At 49.2% G+C, this 15999-nt stretch overlaps 1 protein-coding gene across 3 annotated transcripts; it reads left to right on the forward strand.

Moving 5' to 3' along the window:
- The first annotated feature begins 1742 nt into the window (after nt 1–1742).
- Nucleotides 1743–12864, forward strand: Klf11 (KLF transcription factor 11). Of its 3 annotated transcripts, none has more exons than XR_013342287.1 (5): nt 1743–1925; nt 3425–3694; nt 4595–5558; nt 7434–7584; nt 10398–10478. XR_013342287.1 is itself a non-coding variant. In XM_077791913.1 (5 exons), the coding sequence occupies exons 1-5, from the start codon at nt 1884–1886 to the stop codon at nt 11784–11786; spliced, it is 1494 nt and encodes a 497-aa protein (XP_077648039.1). In that variant the 5' UTR covers nt 1743–1883; the 3' UTR covers nt 11787–12864. The 3 variants fall into 3 exon arrangements, 2 of the variants coding, with proteins under 2 accessions (XP_077648039.1, XP_026251653.1); XM_077791913.1 differs by lacking the exon at nt 7434–7584 and adding an exon at nt 11775–12864 and having other exon boundaries at nt 10398–10603; XM_026395868.2 differs by lacking the exon at nt 7434–7584 and having other exon boundaries at nt 10398–12864.
- The last annotated feature ends 3135 nt before the right edge of the window (nt 12865–15999 follow it).

Below are 15999 nucleotides of genomic sequence, written 5' to 3' on the forward strand. Positions count from 1 at the left end.
TTTGGGAATGCAAAGGCCAATGAGGTTGGGATGGAAGAATTGTGTTTCTGAAGCTCACAAACTGCAGTAGGGACTGTGGATATTGATCCAAGCAGCCCACAGAAAAGCTTAAAGATCCCTGAGAATGATGGGTGGGAAAATGATAGTTCTGATAGGTATGGACACATTAGGAGCCAGTTAGAAATCTAATGTAGACAAGCAGGCAAAACAGAATAATCAAGTCCTGGCTGGGCATGGTAATGCACGCCTGTAATCCCAGCAGCTTGGGAGGCTGAGACAGGAGGACCATGAGTTCAAAGCCGGCCTCGGCAATGTTGAGGCACTTAGCAACTCAGTGATATCATGTTTCTATACAAAATAGGGCTGGGGATGTGGCTCAGTGGTTGAGTGACCCTGAGTTCAATCCCCAGTACCAAAAAAAAAAAAAAAAGTAGGATAATCAAATCTGTGTCCAAGACTTAAGACTTCAGGCGCAGATAGATCATTGGCTGCCCTTCCCAGAGACTTCCTAGAAGTTCATCGGTACAGCTGATGATGGTTAATTCATCTTTAAACATTCCTGGTGCTTTCTTTCCCCACAGTACTGGGGATTGAACCCAAGGGGCTCTCTAACAGTAAACTACATCCCTAGCTTTTTTTTTTTTTTTTGAGACAGTCTCAAAGTTGACAAGCTGGCCTTGAACTTTAGTCTCTGATTATATGCCTTCCCCACCATGCCCAGGGAATACTCTCTCTTGCCTATTTAATCCCTCTGCTCAACCAGAGTAGGCCTGTGGGTTCCATCTCAGTGCCCTTACCAGCCTGAGAGGATGGCTCTGCCTGCTTATGTGAGTTTCCTGAGGCCAGACAAGGAACCTGTCCACTTAGCAGTTTTCTCCACTGCCTCAGGGCTCTGAAAATGTGGGCTCAGTGGATGAGTGGAGGGATGTCCCATTGCTGCCCTGCAGAGTTGGGGAACACAACGTGCATGGCTCCTGCTCGCCAAGAACTTAGAATTGAGTGAGTGCTGAACTGAGGCTCTGGCGACATTAGTACTGTGGAAAGGATCGGTGGCACTGGGCTATCTCTCACGCTGGCCTGAGGGCTGGGGGCGTGGGTAGGGGTTCAGGTGATTACCGCCTTGGCCTCCCCAGTCCCTCTTCAGAAATAGATGCTTAGGGAGAGGCGACAATGGAAGACACCGAGAAGCTCGGATCTGGGGGCCTGCAAGAATGTTACCTAGAAGCAACCAGCTTTCAAACTTCCCGGTCAGGGATGCATTTCTAGGAACCCAAGACAGATTAGCAGTGAAAACAAGCAAAGAAAAGCAGGGGTGAGCGCTCTGGCTGAATTTCCGCTACCCGACGGATCCACTTCATGCGACCCACGCTCGGGCCGGCGGTAGGTGGCCCCATTGAGTGCGGTGGGTGTCCCCCGCCCAGCGAGACTTCCCAGTCCACTGCTCGCCGCCGCGCCGCCGCCGGGACCTTTCGCCTACTTTCCAGGGCTTAGGCCCCGCCCCCCGGCCCCGACCAAAACACGTGCCGCATCCCGCCCTGCCGGATCACGCCGCGGCCAGGCTGCGATCACGCGGGCCCACGCGGCGCCTATTGGCCAGACGCGCACGGGCCGAGCACGGATTGGCTGAAGGCGACGGGCCCACCCCCGGCGGGGCGCGGCGTATTTTGGTTTGCCTGCGCGCCCCGCCCCCGCGGCCGCTCCCTCCGCGGCGCCCCGCCCCTCCCGCGCCGCGAGGGCCGCGCCGGGGCAGAGCCGCGCGAGCGGGCTGAGGCGCGCGCTGGCCGCCAGAGCTCCGGTCATCACCGCCCGCTGCGCACGTGCGGCCGCTGCCGTGCCCGAGCTCACGCCCGCGGCCGCTTTGTTGCTTCTGAACCGCCGGCACCATGCACACGCCAGGCTCCGCGGGCCCGGGCGACGCGCGTGCGGTGAGTGGAGAGGCTGGCGCGGGAGGGGACGCCTGCCTGAGCTAGGGGCGAGGCGAGGGCGCGCCGCCTGGCGGGACTGGCGGAGGTGCGGGCTGTGCGGGGTCTCGCGGTTAAGGTACCGCTGGGGCAACCAGGCGGGCTCCGGGTTGGGCGGGCCGGTGGAAGCACAGGGTCTCGCCGGGCGGGGAGGGGGCGTGTGCTGTGCCCCGCGCAGCCGGACGTGCAGCTTTGTCTCGCGGTTCCCGGCGGCCCCGCCCGGCGCGGGGCTATTTCCAGCCATGACGTCACCTGGGCCCTGTGAGGAGGGTGGCCGTTGGGCGGGGGCGCGGCTGGCGGGAACGCGGCACCCGGGCGGTGGAGGCGGGGCACGGGTAGGGGCGGGGCGCAGGCTGTCGGCGGGAACCCTGCACGCCGGGGGCGGGAATGCGAGGGCGGGGCAGGACGCGAGGGCGGGGCAAGGTCAGATGGCGGGAGCGGGGCATGGAGGGGGCGGGGCAAGGGGCGGAGAAGCGGCACGCGGAGGGGCGGGGCAAAGGCGGCTGGCGGCAACGCAGCACGAGGAGGGTCAGACCCTTTGCTTCTGGGTCTGGGGGCTGTGGAGTTCCTTGTGCTGGGTGGTCGCAGTGACACTGGGAGAGCAGGTGAGATCCTTTTCCACTTGGGCTTCTGTCTAAATTCTGCATTTGTTCTGTGGTGCAGGCTGCCCACAGAGGTTGGGCAAAGTGGCATTTGCAAAGGTGACCTCTGCCTGTTCTCGGAGAGGGGGGAAACTGGTTCGTCAAAGTTTTGCTGCTTAGGCAATTTAAGTGGAAATGGGTATCTGTATAGATTTAAGGTTTTCTTTTGGAAGAGACCAGTCAATCCTGGGAAAAGATCTCTCCTGGGTTGTACAGACCTTATGCACACTCTTCCTCTCGCTCCTCCTAGGCTGGGGCAGAACCAGTGCCTTAATGTTTCTCAGTCTGCTGAAAGCAGGCTCAGTCACCATGGGATCTACCTGCATGGAGCCCGTAGAGTTGAGCCACCAGGGAGTTGGGCGCATGCCCCAGAGAGTCTAAAAATGGTCTATAAGGAGGATGCTCTGGTGGCTTTGCCAACTCAAGGAGCTGTCATCAAAAGATCTGGCTCACTGGCAGACCACTCAGGCCTTTTATGAATTCATCTTCCAAGTGACACCTTCACACTAGCCACTTTGACTTATATTTTTGTAGTTAGTCTTATTAATAATTTACCCAAGAAAAACATGAACTCGGTAACCTTTTAAGAGTCATGGTTTTCAGGGGAAACTGCTTGCCGGCCAGGTCCAGTCTTCAGAACATTGGCTTGAAAGCAGAGTTGTCACCAGTGTTCCATGAGGGTCTTTTACTAGCACACAGAGCATGTTGCCTTTGAAGTGATGCACGGATGCAGGCTTCTGGTGTGCACGTCCATGTGCCTCTGGGGGGTGCCTTTCCTTTTTCCCCCTGGACTGAGAAGACATTGTGTTATGTCACCTGTAGGTTGACATCATGGACATATGTGAGTCAATCCTGGAGAGGAAGCGGCATGACAGTGAAAGGTCTACATGCAGCATCTTGGAGCAAACAGACATCGAGGCAGTTGAGGCTCTGGTTTGCATGAGCTCCTGGGGTCAAAGATCCCAGAAAGGTGATCTCTTAAAGATAAGACCCCTCACACCTGTCTCTGACTCTGGGGATGTCACCACTACCATGCTTATGGATACAGCTGCAGCTGAGCTACCAAAGGACTTTCATTCTTTATCAACTCTGGTAAGAGGAGGGGTGGGGAGAGGAGCCCTAGAGTGGCTTAAATAATTACATTGACAACTCATGGGTTGATTCACTGGGATGCTGGCAAGTAGGTTGCTTACCCCTCTTGTGTGGGTTCATGGGTGAAAATTTTTCCTTCATTGCTTGAAAATGTGCACTGAGGGATCATGACCTTCCAGACATGAGATACATGGGGTTAGTGTACCTCAGATAATAGATAAATGCAAGAAAATGGAATTTAATTTCTTGGGGAGTCTTGGTGGGGGGTGGGAGGGTTAGGTTTTCCTTGTGACCCGATCCAGGATTAGGACATGTGGGCAGCTCCTAGAGAAAGCGTGTGCTATGGCATCAGCCTGAACTTTGTTGAAACAGTGGCACCTCTGCCTTCTTGTGGCAGCTGACTTCAGCGAGAGGAGCAGTGGATCCAGTACTGGGAGTCCCTTGCACCTCAGCATTGGGTTCTTCTGTGGGGCGGCTGAAGAGACCCGGGAATTGTTGGGCACTGTCTGAAGGCTTGGTTCAGTCAGAACCACTGATTAGATTTTTTTGAGGACTTGAGATTATTGTGAAAAGCTCTGATTTTGAAGTTTAAGTTTGTTTTCTTGTTATAGTCCTAAAGCTAAATTGCTCATTTTAGTTGTCGTACAAGGCCTTAGCAGACATTGCCTTTTCTTCCAACAGAGCAAATGCATGATTTAGGAGGGGTCAGGACAGAATGGGGAGAAGCTGAGACAGTGGGTGCCTTGCGTAGCCTTAAGAGCTGCTGGGGCCTTCAGCAGGCTCAGACCAGTCTTCCCTCCATGCATCTTAAAAAGGCATTGGGGCAATGTGATCAGATGAGTTTCTTTTAAAATTTAACCAAGATCTTTTCACATGGAACTTTTTTTCCCCCCCCTTAAGTGCATAACTCCTCCTCAGAGCCCTGATCTCATGGAGCCATCGACAGGGACACCTGTTCCTCCCCAAGTAACTGATTCCAAAGCACACAGGGTCATGGCCCTCCCGCTGTCTTCATCGGTGGCAGCCAGAGCACTGAACAAGAGGACTGAGAGGGGCTTGCCAAGTTTGAAGCTCGAGCCCCAGGAACCAGCTCCTGTGCCCAGCTGCAGGGCCTTGGTAACAAGTGTGATCCGCCACACGGCAGAGAATCCTGTTCCTGCCTGCTTTCCTCCTGCTCAGATGCAAGAACAGCGACTGTCCAATAGCAGAGAAGGGGAAGCACAGTTTCTGGGACATTTGGAAGCTTTGCAGGATACACGCCTTGCAGACAGTTTGCTCATTGCTAACACCGTTTCCTGTCAGCCTTGCTTGCACGGATCTGGCGGCCTGCTCCCCACCGACAAAGGCCCACAGGCGGGGTGGCCTGCTGCAGTTCAGCCCTGCTCACCAAAGAATTTTGAAAATGACTTGCCAAGGAAAACCACCCCTCTGATTTCTGTTCCTGTCACCAGTCCCCCTGTCCTGTGCCAAATGATCCCTACAACTGGACAGAGTAGCATGATCTCTGCATTTTTGAGACCCCCTCCCCTATTGTCTGTGGGGACTGTCAAACCCATCCTGCCTCAGGCTGCACCTGTGCCCCAGCCTGTGTTCATGGGCCCGCCCATGCCTCAGGGAACTGTGATGCTGGTGCTGCCACAGAGCACTCTAGCCCAGCCTGCTACCTGCCCATCCAGTGTCATGGCTGTTGGGAACACCAAGTTGTTGCCCCTTGCCCCTGCTCCACTGTTCATTGCCTCCAGCCAAAACTGTGCCCCTCAGGTAGACTTCTCCCGGAGGAGAAACTATGTTTGCAGCTTCCCAGGCTGCCGAAAGACCTACTTCAAGAGCTCCCATCTCAAGGCCCATCTTCGCACTCACACAGGTAAGCACTGGGCAGGTAGGGTAATGGGAGCAGCAGACCCTCTGGTTAGGAAGCATATCTGCAGCCACCTCTGAGTGGGAGGCTGGAGGACTGCTGGAGTGGGTAGGGGCTCTTTTTCTTTGGTTCTTTAAAGTCCTTGTGATCTTGCAGGAGTTGGAATTGTTAGCATAACCATCAGCACCACTGCTACCCTGTCTGGGTGGAATGTAGGATGGCTCCATTATTGTGGTCCTTCAACAAGTTTTAGAGTACCTTACCAGGGCCCCATCTCTCTGTTTTGCAGTAGATATTCATGGTTTCTTTGCATATTTATTTCTTTGTGTGTTGTATTGGGGATTGAACTCCGGTGCTCTACCACTGAGGTACACACCCAGCCCTTTTTTTAAAAATATTTGTTTTTTTGGGGCTGGGGATGTGGCTCAAGCGGTAGCGCGCTCGCCTGGTATGCGTGCGACCCGGGTTCGATCCTCAGCACCACATACCAACAAAGATGTTGTGTCCGCCGAGAACTAAAAAATAAATATTAAAAATTCTTTCTCTCTCTCTCTCTCTCTCTCTCTCTCCTCTCTCACTCTCTCTTTTAAAAAAAAAAATTTGTTTTTTAGTTTTAGGTGGACACATAATCTTTATTTTTACGTGGTGCTGAGAATTGAACCCAGTGCCTCACGCATGCTAGGCGAGCACGCTACCACTTGAGCCACATCCCCAGCCCTTTTTATTTTTAGATAGAGTCTCCAAGTTGCCAAGGGCTGTCCTCTGAAACTTGCCATCCTCCTGCCTCAGCCTTCCCGGTTGCTGGGATTACAGGCAGGTGCCATCGCACTTGGTTTTTCTTTGCATTTAGAAAATGCATTCATGTTTAGTGAAAGCATCAACAAGATTTGGGGGAATGTCGGTCTAAACTAGAAAAGTTCAGGTTCTAGAATACTTTTTAAAGAATACAAATACCAGCAGCTTGGGAGGCTGAGACAGGATGATCATGAGTTTAAAGCCAGCCTCAACAACTTTAGTGAGGCCCTGTCTCTAAATAAAATATTAACAAGGGGGCAGGAATGTGGCTCAGTGGTTAAGCATCCTTGGGTTCAATTCCCATATCAAAAATAATAGTTTTCTTTGGAGAATGTATAATTTTTAATTCAGAAGGTCACAACAAGAAACTCTAATGACCTAGTGATGTCCTTGTTGTCTAGTCAGCTTTGCCCAGTAGAATTTTTTTGCAGTGAATAAAAGGGAGTTCTATTTGGATAGCCATGTGCACTTGAAATGGGGCTAGTGTGACTAAGGAACCAAATTCTACTTTCTCATTAATTGAACTTAAGTTTAGAAGGCTCCATAGGATGGTGGCTGCCATGATGTCTGACAGGGCTGAGTGCTGCCTGCTAGAGAATCAATCCCTTTTCTGGATGAGGGCAGCGTTTTTCAGGTGTCCAGTGAGTGAGTGCTCTGTAGTGCTGCTGTTTGTTTTGTTTGGGGCACTAGGGATTGAACCCAGGGGCACTCAATCCCTGAGCCACATCCCCAGCCCTTTTTAGTTTTTATTTTGAGACATGGTCTTGCTAGGTTGCTTAGGGCCTCACTAAGTTGCTAAGGCTGGCTTTGAACTTTGCAATCCTCTTGCCTTAGCCTCCTGAGCTTCTGGGATTACAGGCATGTACCACCACCCCTGGCTGTTTGTATTTTCCAAGGATCCTATAGTCACTTGTCCAACTTGCCTTTTTGATACTCACATGTTACATAGAAGCACATAAGGTATGCCATTCAGTAAAGATGTGTTTTATAACTCTTCATGGAACCCCCTTTCCATCAGAATGTCCAGATTGTGGAATATAAAATAGGAAAGACTGACTGGAGAGAGTTTTGTTTTTTGTCTTACAGAACCCCAGGCCTCATGCATTCTAGGGAAGTGTTATACCATAGAACTATATCCGCAGACCTTTTTAAATTTTGAGGCAGGGTCTTACTGAGTTGCCCAGAATGGCCTTGGACTTGTGATCTTCCTGCCTCAGCCTCAGTAGCAGGATTACAGGTGTGTACCACCATGGCCAATGCTTTTAAGATAGGCTGGTTTCTAATTAGTGCAGTGCGCCTCTGACCATAGCAGCCTTTGCTTGCAGCATGAAGTGCATGTTGGTATTCAGACATTCCAGAAGGAGCTGTTCCTCCATATAGCTATGGGGTGGCTATTTGCTTTGGAGAGACAGCTCCAAGCCTGGCCCATGAAGTACTTGCCTCTTTGCTACTTGCCTCTTTACCTGAGCAAAGAGGCAAGTACTTCATAGGCCAGTCTTGGGGCTGTCTCTCTTTGCCTCCTTTGACCCTGTTTCTCCAATACCATATTTCCACCCTTCTCCCTCAGCTTTCTTTCCATGTGCTTACTGAGACCCTCAAAGGGCTTGTTTCCTCATCTCATTTCTTTGGTCTTAGTTTATTATGTGTCCCATCATCTCCCTTTGTCTTTTAGTTACTTATGCACTTGTCTTATCTCACCTGGATTTAATTCCTGGTGTCTGATACAAGAGTCTGACACTAGTAATGATGGCTGGCTCTTCACTGGGTGGGTGTAATGGCTGTGTCAGAGTGAAGGGGTGCTTCTGAGGAAATCAGCCTGCTCTGCTCTGCTCTCGTGGGCTCCTTGGTGTGGCAAGCTCTGCTTTATTTTTTTTTTAAATAAATTTTTTAAAGTTTATATATGACAGAGGAATGCATTAAAATTCATATTACACATAGAGCACATTTTTTTCATATCTCTGGTTGTATACAAAGTATAGTCACACCAATTCATGTCTTCATACATGTATAATGTCCATCACATTCCACCATATTTCTAACCCCATACCCCCTTCCACCCCGCCCTATCTTTTGAGTTCCTCTATTCCTCCCATGCTCCCCCTCCTGACCCCACCATGAATCAGCCTCCTTATATCAGAGAAAACATTTGGCATTTGTTTTTTGGGATTGGCTAACTTCATTTAGCATTATTTTCTCTAACTCTATCAATTTACCTGAAAATGCCATGATTTTATTCTCTCTTATTGCTGAGGCTCTGCTTTTAGTAGAGCCTATCCAGATGAACATATAAGGCATGGATTCCAAATTTGGGGAGGTGACTGAGATTTTCATGTTTAATCAGTCAGCCTTCCTGGGTAGAGACACTATCAGAATCATAAGAAATACAGGCATCTAAACAAGTTCCTTTCATGTTTCCCAAAGTACTTATGTTTCAATAACATGAATGTTCTGGAGAATCCCCTTCTTTTATACCATTTTGTAAACACTCCATTGGAGTTTTCATGAGAAATAGATTTGGGTAACTTTACTTGGATAAGATCACTTTCTATATATTTCTACCAACCTGAAAAAACACATTTAAACTGGAATAAGGTAAAGTGGATGGAAGCTCCATTTTGGTAAGTTGAAAATCAAGTAGGGGTCTTTATAAATCTCATGCAAAGGCTGGTGGTCTGTCCAGCTCCTGGACACTGGATGTGCTGTTGATGTGGTGGAACCTGGGAACAAGTAGGCAACTGTCGGAGTTGGTTTTTGTCGCCTTACCAATACCTGAGTTCAAGTAATTTGCGAAGAGTAGAGGCCTATTTAACTCAGTTCTGAAGGCTAGGAATCCCAAGAGCCTGGCCCAGCATCAACTCAGCATCTGGCCCAGGCCTTCCTGCTGTATCAAGACATGGTAGAGGGCACCACAGGAGAGACAGCAGCTGCTGGAGAGCTTGCTTTGATAGATTATTGCAAGAGTGGCTTTGCTATCATTCCATAGTGGATTAATCCATTCACAAGGACAGAGCCCTCATGATCTAGCCACCTGCCAAAGATGCCACCTCTCCGTTAACATAATGACTTGGGGGATTAATTTTCCACCACATGAAATACGGGGAACACGTTCAAATTATAGCAGCAACCTTATGTGTGGGGGTCTTTAAAATCTATAAAATTTCGGGCCCTACTGTGTTAATTATAAAGTTTATAATGCTGCTGAATTTTCTTGTTACTTCAGTTCTGAAAAATATCTGTTGGTACCTCTTCAACACTCATTTATTCAAAACAGTGTATTTGCTGCCTGCTATAGGAAGTGCAGTGCCAGGAGTTCAGCTTACAAAGATGGGTGAACTAGACATGGAAAGACAGGTCGCATGACAGAGTGTGTCAAGCTAGTGATCATGCAGGCAGCATGTGATTATGGCAGCCTGGTGAAGAAGGGCTTCAGGATGCCAGAAGGGGCATGCTCCTGCTGGCTAGAAAGACCCTGGTGGGCTCTGTTACGGGGACGACCATGTCCCCTGCAAGGCTCCCTTGCTTACCTCCCAACTCCAGGAAGACACAATTGGGTTCCTGCCAGTGCTCTGGAACTTTGAATAACAAACACGTTAAGTTTGTAGCAGAAGGTGTCTGAACTCTAACCTTTCCATTTTGTAACTAACCTTTTTGTCAGTGAAATAAGAAATATGGAGAGGAAATTAATGATTGTGAGAAGTCTTAAAGATTCTTAGTGGGGTTTTTTTTTTAAATGTGCAGTTCATCCTGAGGTGGGGAGGAATTATTCCTTTCAAGAATCTTGTCCCTAACGCTAAGCTGTAACAGCAGATTTATTTTAAAAATAAACTTCGAAAGGTTTATTTGATGTCTTTGAGCTCTACAGACTATTTATTACCTCTCAGGTGTGGGAGGAAGAAAATGTGTTTTGGAAGACTTCTTGATTCTAGATCACCTACCATCTGAATAATAAAATCTATTCTGAGATTTTAATGAACAAAATTTTTAAAGAATGTAAATTCGCCTTAAGGCTCTGAGCATGTTTTCTTTAATGTGATGGTTTTCACCTCCCAGGGGAGAAGCCTTTCAACTGCAGCTGGGATGGCTGTGATAAAAAATTTGCACGTTCAGATGAACTGTCTCGCCACCGCAGAACTCACACAGGGGAGAAGAAGTTCGTGTGCCCTGTGTGTGACCGGCGTTTCATGCGCAGTGACCACCTGACGAAGCATGCCCGTCGCCACATGACCACCAAGAAGATCCCAGGCTGGCAGACAGAGGTTGGCAAGTTGAACAGAATCGCCTCGGTGGAGTCTCCTGCCAGCCCCCATGCTCCCCTGCCTGCCTCTTCCTGAGAGTGGGTGGGCGTCACTGTGATTCCTTGGGAATAGCTGATGGCTTCCTCTAAAAACAAGGCTTCAGAGGCCCAGGAGCTGGTTCCGATAGTGTGTTAACCCTTCTTTTCTGGTTGGGACCCTGTTCAGTATCTTTTGTAGTTTGAAAAGTTTCTTTCCTTCTTTGTCTTTCTTTCTTTTTAAAGGAAATAGAAGAAAATTTGATGATCCAAATCACCAGCATTCAAACATTTCGGCAATAAAGTTTACAAAATCTGGATTTTTACAACCTTCCTATTCATATTTTGTAGAAATGAGACAGGGTACTAATTTTATACTGTTTTTTATAAAAATATTTATATTGTTGGTGCTCCAATCATCAGTTTCTAGATAGATGATTTTACCACCTTATTTTCAGCTTTTAATAGCGAAGTTTTATAATGACTCTGCTTTTGCTTTTAGTAAGCTTCGTACATCATTCAGAAAAAAAAAATCGTAAATTATCAGGTCTTCTCAGTTTAAGATTTTTTTAAAAAAATAACAGGTTGAGTAAGGGCCTCTTATTAAAAAGAAGGAAAGGAAAATTTTGCAGTCAGCTTCATAATGTTTTTAAGAGAAATTCCAGGCAACCAATCCTGTAGCCCATGTAACTAAATTCTGGTTGGCTAGAGCTAGTCATTTGTGTGTGTTGCGTGACCTGTAAAGGATGCACTGGGGGTTTACTCAGGGCACTGCCAGCTCCTGGTGCTGGGGCTGCTGCATGATCTGAGCATCTGTTTGCTGTTGCTATCTGGGCCATTGCTCTGCTGAACCATTCTTGTTTGTACCTGAGGCCCCCAAAAGAATGCTAGCCCTCGAACCTGGCTGCTTTGTTCATTGTCAGTTGACCCCTTCTGATGTGGCCTTATCCATACTGCATTGTGAGTAGAATGACTACTTAGAAAAAAGTTTGCATGGATCTTCCAAGTACAGTTCATCTGAAGTGAGGTACAAGTGCATACAGTTGGTGCCAAGGTTCAAGTCCCTTTGTTAAGGATGAAAAACTAGGAAGTGTGTGTTACGCATGACTGGCAATGTAATCCCACCTGACTGACCTTTCATTCATTTTGTTTGAAAGATATTGTTTTGATCAGACAGTCTACCTTGCAAGTAAACCGTGGACACGGCACTGCTTTTTAGCCATGTGAGCACAGATAACACAGGAGATTGGCTGCCTGGCGGAATTGGTTTTGGATAAATGTTGGAAGTTCAGGCAACAGAAGAAATGAAAAAACACAGAATGTTGCACTATATTGGTAGCCTGGGAATATTTTTTGTGCGGATTTGTTTTTGCCTTTTAGTTATTGGCACTTAACCTTTATTAAAATGATGGTAAGATGACATGTGGGGTAAGTAAAATTAGGGTTCATGTTCAGGTCTTTTTAGTCTAATATAACCCTCTCTTGATCCTTCATTGTATGTTACTTGATACCCATTAAGTTGTCCTTTAGTATCAACTGTTTTTCATTACCGTATGTATGTGTGTGTCTTTAGGAGATTTCCACATTTTGGACAGTTCCACAGGTATGGTATGTTCTTGTTGTCATGAGGCATGATATGGTCGCAGGAGAGCGATGGTTGTACATAGTTTGTGTTTTCCCCACCACCCCAGTCCTCCCATCCTCCTAAGTCACCATAAACACTTTTGACTATGTGTGTGTCGTAAATGGCATCAGGTTTGGACAGTTGTCTTAATTATGTCATACCAGTGATGTTTGTCCAATGATCTGGGGTAGTGGAAGGTCTTTGAATATTTGGTTGCTTGTGACATTTCATTCTCTGAACAGTATTGTAGATGTATTGAAATGGTATTAATTTAAAACTTCCACTTCCTGATTAGATTTAGAAATACTTTCTGAAAAGTTGGGAAAAAGTTCCCGTCTGAAAAATCCTCCTGAGAACCAAGCCCTTGTAGGCTGCAGCGGGTGAGTGAGGCATCCCTGTGCTGACAGTGCGAGTGCTCGGGTGCCCGAGGCCACGCCGGCAAGGCAGGTTCCCCCTGTGCACTTTATTGCCTGAGCAGATTTGCTTGATTTTTGACATTGAGCCTTTTCAGTAGTTTCAGTAAAATTTGTTTAATAATTATGTTTTATGTAACAGACTTTGAATTCTTATTTAAATGAGAATGTGTAATGTAACTTTTTCCTTTGAATCATATAAAACTTTCTTGATTTGCAAACTGGACTTGTGTCCTGTGTCATTAACTGTGCCCAGTGCCTTAGTGTAACACCCAGTGTCTTCCAGGATGAGTGGGCAGACCTGGCCCAACCTGAACTCTCCTTTTTCTCGGTTTAGTCTGTTTCTTTGCATTCCTTTGGGAGTTCTCTCTGAAAGGAATGTATGAGGAGGTTGCTTCTCTGTTGGCCACTGGGACACACATGTCTGGTCCTGGCAGGATAGGACCCAGCCTGCTGGATGACCCTTGGGCCCTTGGGGCCTGTGCTCTTCCCCTGCCAGCGGTGGGTGTCTGCCCGAGGGGCCACTTGGAAGAGGTGTGTGGAAACATTTTTGCTGCCTCACTCCGGCCCTTGCCCAGGGTTAACGACAACACGAGGGCTCCTCAGTCTCCTCTGCAGTACTTCCGTGAGCCTGCTCCCACTGAGGCTTTGATTCTACACACAAAGGTACATAATAAAGAGCTCCTGTGGGTGTCACCAGGGGCTCTCTGGGCTGGGATCTTGCTGTCTGCATCATTGTGCAGAGGTGACAGTGGCCCCAAGGACTGCAGATGTCTGCTGTTCCTGTCTGTCTGGTCTATTGCTGGCCTTTGTCATCTGGCCTCTTGATTCTGGGGAGTCCTAATACTCATTCTTCGAAACTGCTGGGCTCCCTGGGTCACCTTTCCCAGGCTTCACAGATGTGAAATCCCAACTGTGAAGACCCCGAGGATCGATCTCTCCTTGCACCTCTTGCCAGAACTAGGTAGTCCTGCACCTGTCCCGTGACACTTGCCCAGTCTGCATCTCAAACCCGACATGGCCAAGCCCCACCTCTCTTCCCCACCCTTGTTTTTCTCACAGTTGGCCCCATTGTCCTTGACCTGCACGTGAGTCCTTGCAGTTCAGGTGCAAGACCTTGGAGTCACTCTGCTCTCACCTCAAATATAACCCGTCACAGTTCTTGACTCATCTTTCAAAACATCTGGCATCTGATGACTTGTCACCTGGCCCAAGTCGGCAGCTTTCTCCTGGATTACTGTCAGGCTGCCCTGCTTCTGCCCAGGTGCCCTTCTACCTGTGCTCAGTGGCCACAAACCATTCAGAAATGTTGATTCTCTTTTCTTTGCCTAAAGCCCCCATTTGGGTTTCAGTCTCTCTCCAGGGACGGGCAAAGTCCCCACAGGGGCCTCCATGGCCTGGACTGTCAAAAAAGCAGGAGTACAGCCTTGTCGCTGGAGAAGGGTTGCCTGGGAGGAGGTGCTGCCCTGGACCAGGCAGCTCCTTTCAGGCCTATGGCTTGCCACTTTCCTCTGTGCTCCTGGGGCACTTGCCCATTCCTCATGCCTGTTTTATACCTCCTGGGTCCTGCTGGCACAGAGACTGGCAGGGAGTGAACCCTCTGAGTGTTGTATGAATTCTACAAAAGCAAGCTGTTTCTGTAAACTGTGCTTCACCAACAGGTGCTAATAAGGTGTCCGCCTAAATGCTCTTCCGCTGGATGGGCAGGGAGCTCAGTCCCTCCCTCCACAGTCTCTCTCTCCAGAAATCAGGACTTAGCCCACGCTGGGGCTTTCCAGCCTCTACTCCCAGGGACAGAGCTGTGAGGTCCAAGTCACTGTCTCTTGTGGCCCCACAGTGTCACTGCCAAGAGCAGGCCATGGGCCCATGCCCCTGATGGGGGTCCAGGCCAGGGAAGGACAGACCTGTCCTTACACAGACGAGCACACGCTCCTGCCTGAGCTTCTGCAGGCAGTTGAGGGCCCAGCCCTCCAGTCTTTTGTGGGACCATGTCATGCCATGGGTCTTTTGTGGACTTGAAAGTGCCACCTTTCTTCCCCAGATTTCCACACCCAGAGATTAAGCAGGTCTACCTTGCCAACTCTGAAAATGGAAAGGTTTCTTCACACATGAAAACAGGGCCCCTTGTCCCCCTCTTCAGGTCTGATTTGTCCCTGAGGTTCAGATTGTCACCCACAGAAGGTCAGATTATGGAGCCTCCTTGCTGGAGGACTCGGCTAACCCTCAGAGTCTAACATGTGACTTCTCTCCATGGCATATGGGAGCACCTTCCTCCTGCCCAGCTATTGCCAGAACAAGGAGGAGGCACACCACAAAGCTCCAACACCTCACGGTGGCTGTGTGGCCGTTTTCTCTGACAGCCTTCCAGAGTGCCCACCTACTGACCAGTGAGCTCCTGCCATGGGGAAAGAAGTGGCCATGGAACTGGGACACGGAGGGAGAGATGGTGAAAGCCCCTCTGAGGGCTGGCTCGTGGCTCAGTGGTAGAGTGCCTGCCAAGTGTGGAGCTTGTGAGGCCCTGGATTTGATCTCACGCACAGTGGGGGTGGGTATGGGGGTTACACAGCAACAACAAAAAGCTTATCTTGGGGGGAGCAGGCAGCTTGGGCCAACTGCATCTGTAGAGGAGGTCCCTGCCTGGGGCTCCATGGGGACCGAGAGCAGAAGCCTGGGGGGCATGTGAGGAGAGGAGGCTCTGCCCCTCCTTCAAGAAAACCCACAGGCCGCGTCTTGAGCTGGCAGGGAGCAGGTCTTCTCAAGTCTGGGGAGCTCTCCCACTACGGAAGCTGGGAGGCGGTTTGTAGTGACTGCTACTTTTCCAGATAGTGACAGGTCATCGCCAGCTTTGAGACGTTTTTCCTTCTGCCTGTTTTAGCCATGTCCTCACCTATTGATGTAGGTCCCACACTCACTTAGAGCTGGGTACTTGGACTGGAAAGCACTGTGGACCACCACAGAGAGGCTGTGAGGCACACGGTGGGCACCTGGCACACAGCCAGCGCAGGAAGCACTCCCGGGCCCTGGCTGCAGTGACATCCAGGTCCTGCTCCTCGCAGCATGGAGAAGAGGCCTCTCCAACTGACATGCACTGCTTTATTTGGCAAGCTACCATGCAGGAGACGCCTTTCCTGAACTCGGGGAATTTTCTTTAAAAGGCCTGAGAACAATTGTGATGGCTTCTTAGCTTTGAGGAAGCACATTCACTGTGACGTTGACATAGACTATAACTACTCCGGGAATACTTTTTTGTCTTAACACTTGGATCTCATTGAGGATTTCTATGAGTTCTCCACAAGAAAATGCAGAGGTATCATCTTTTTCTTGGAAACCAGTTGAATGTGTCAT

Source organism: Urocitellus parryii, chromosome 12 (assembly GCF_045843805.1).
Source record: "Urocitellus parryii isolate mUroPar1 chromosome 12, mUroPar1.hap1, whole genome shotgun sequence".
Lineage (NCBI taxonomy): Eukaryota > Metazoa > Chordata > Mammalia > Rodentia > Sciuridae > Urocitellus > Urocitellus parryii.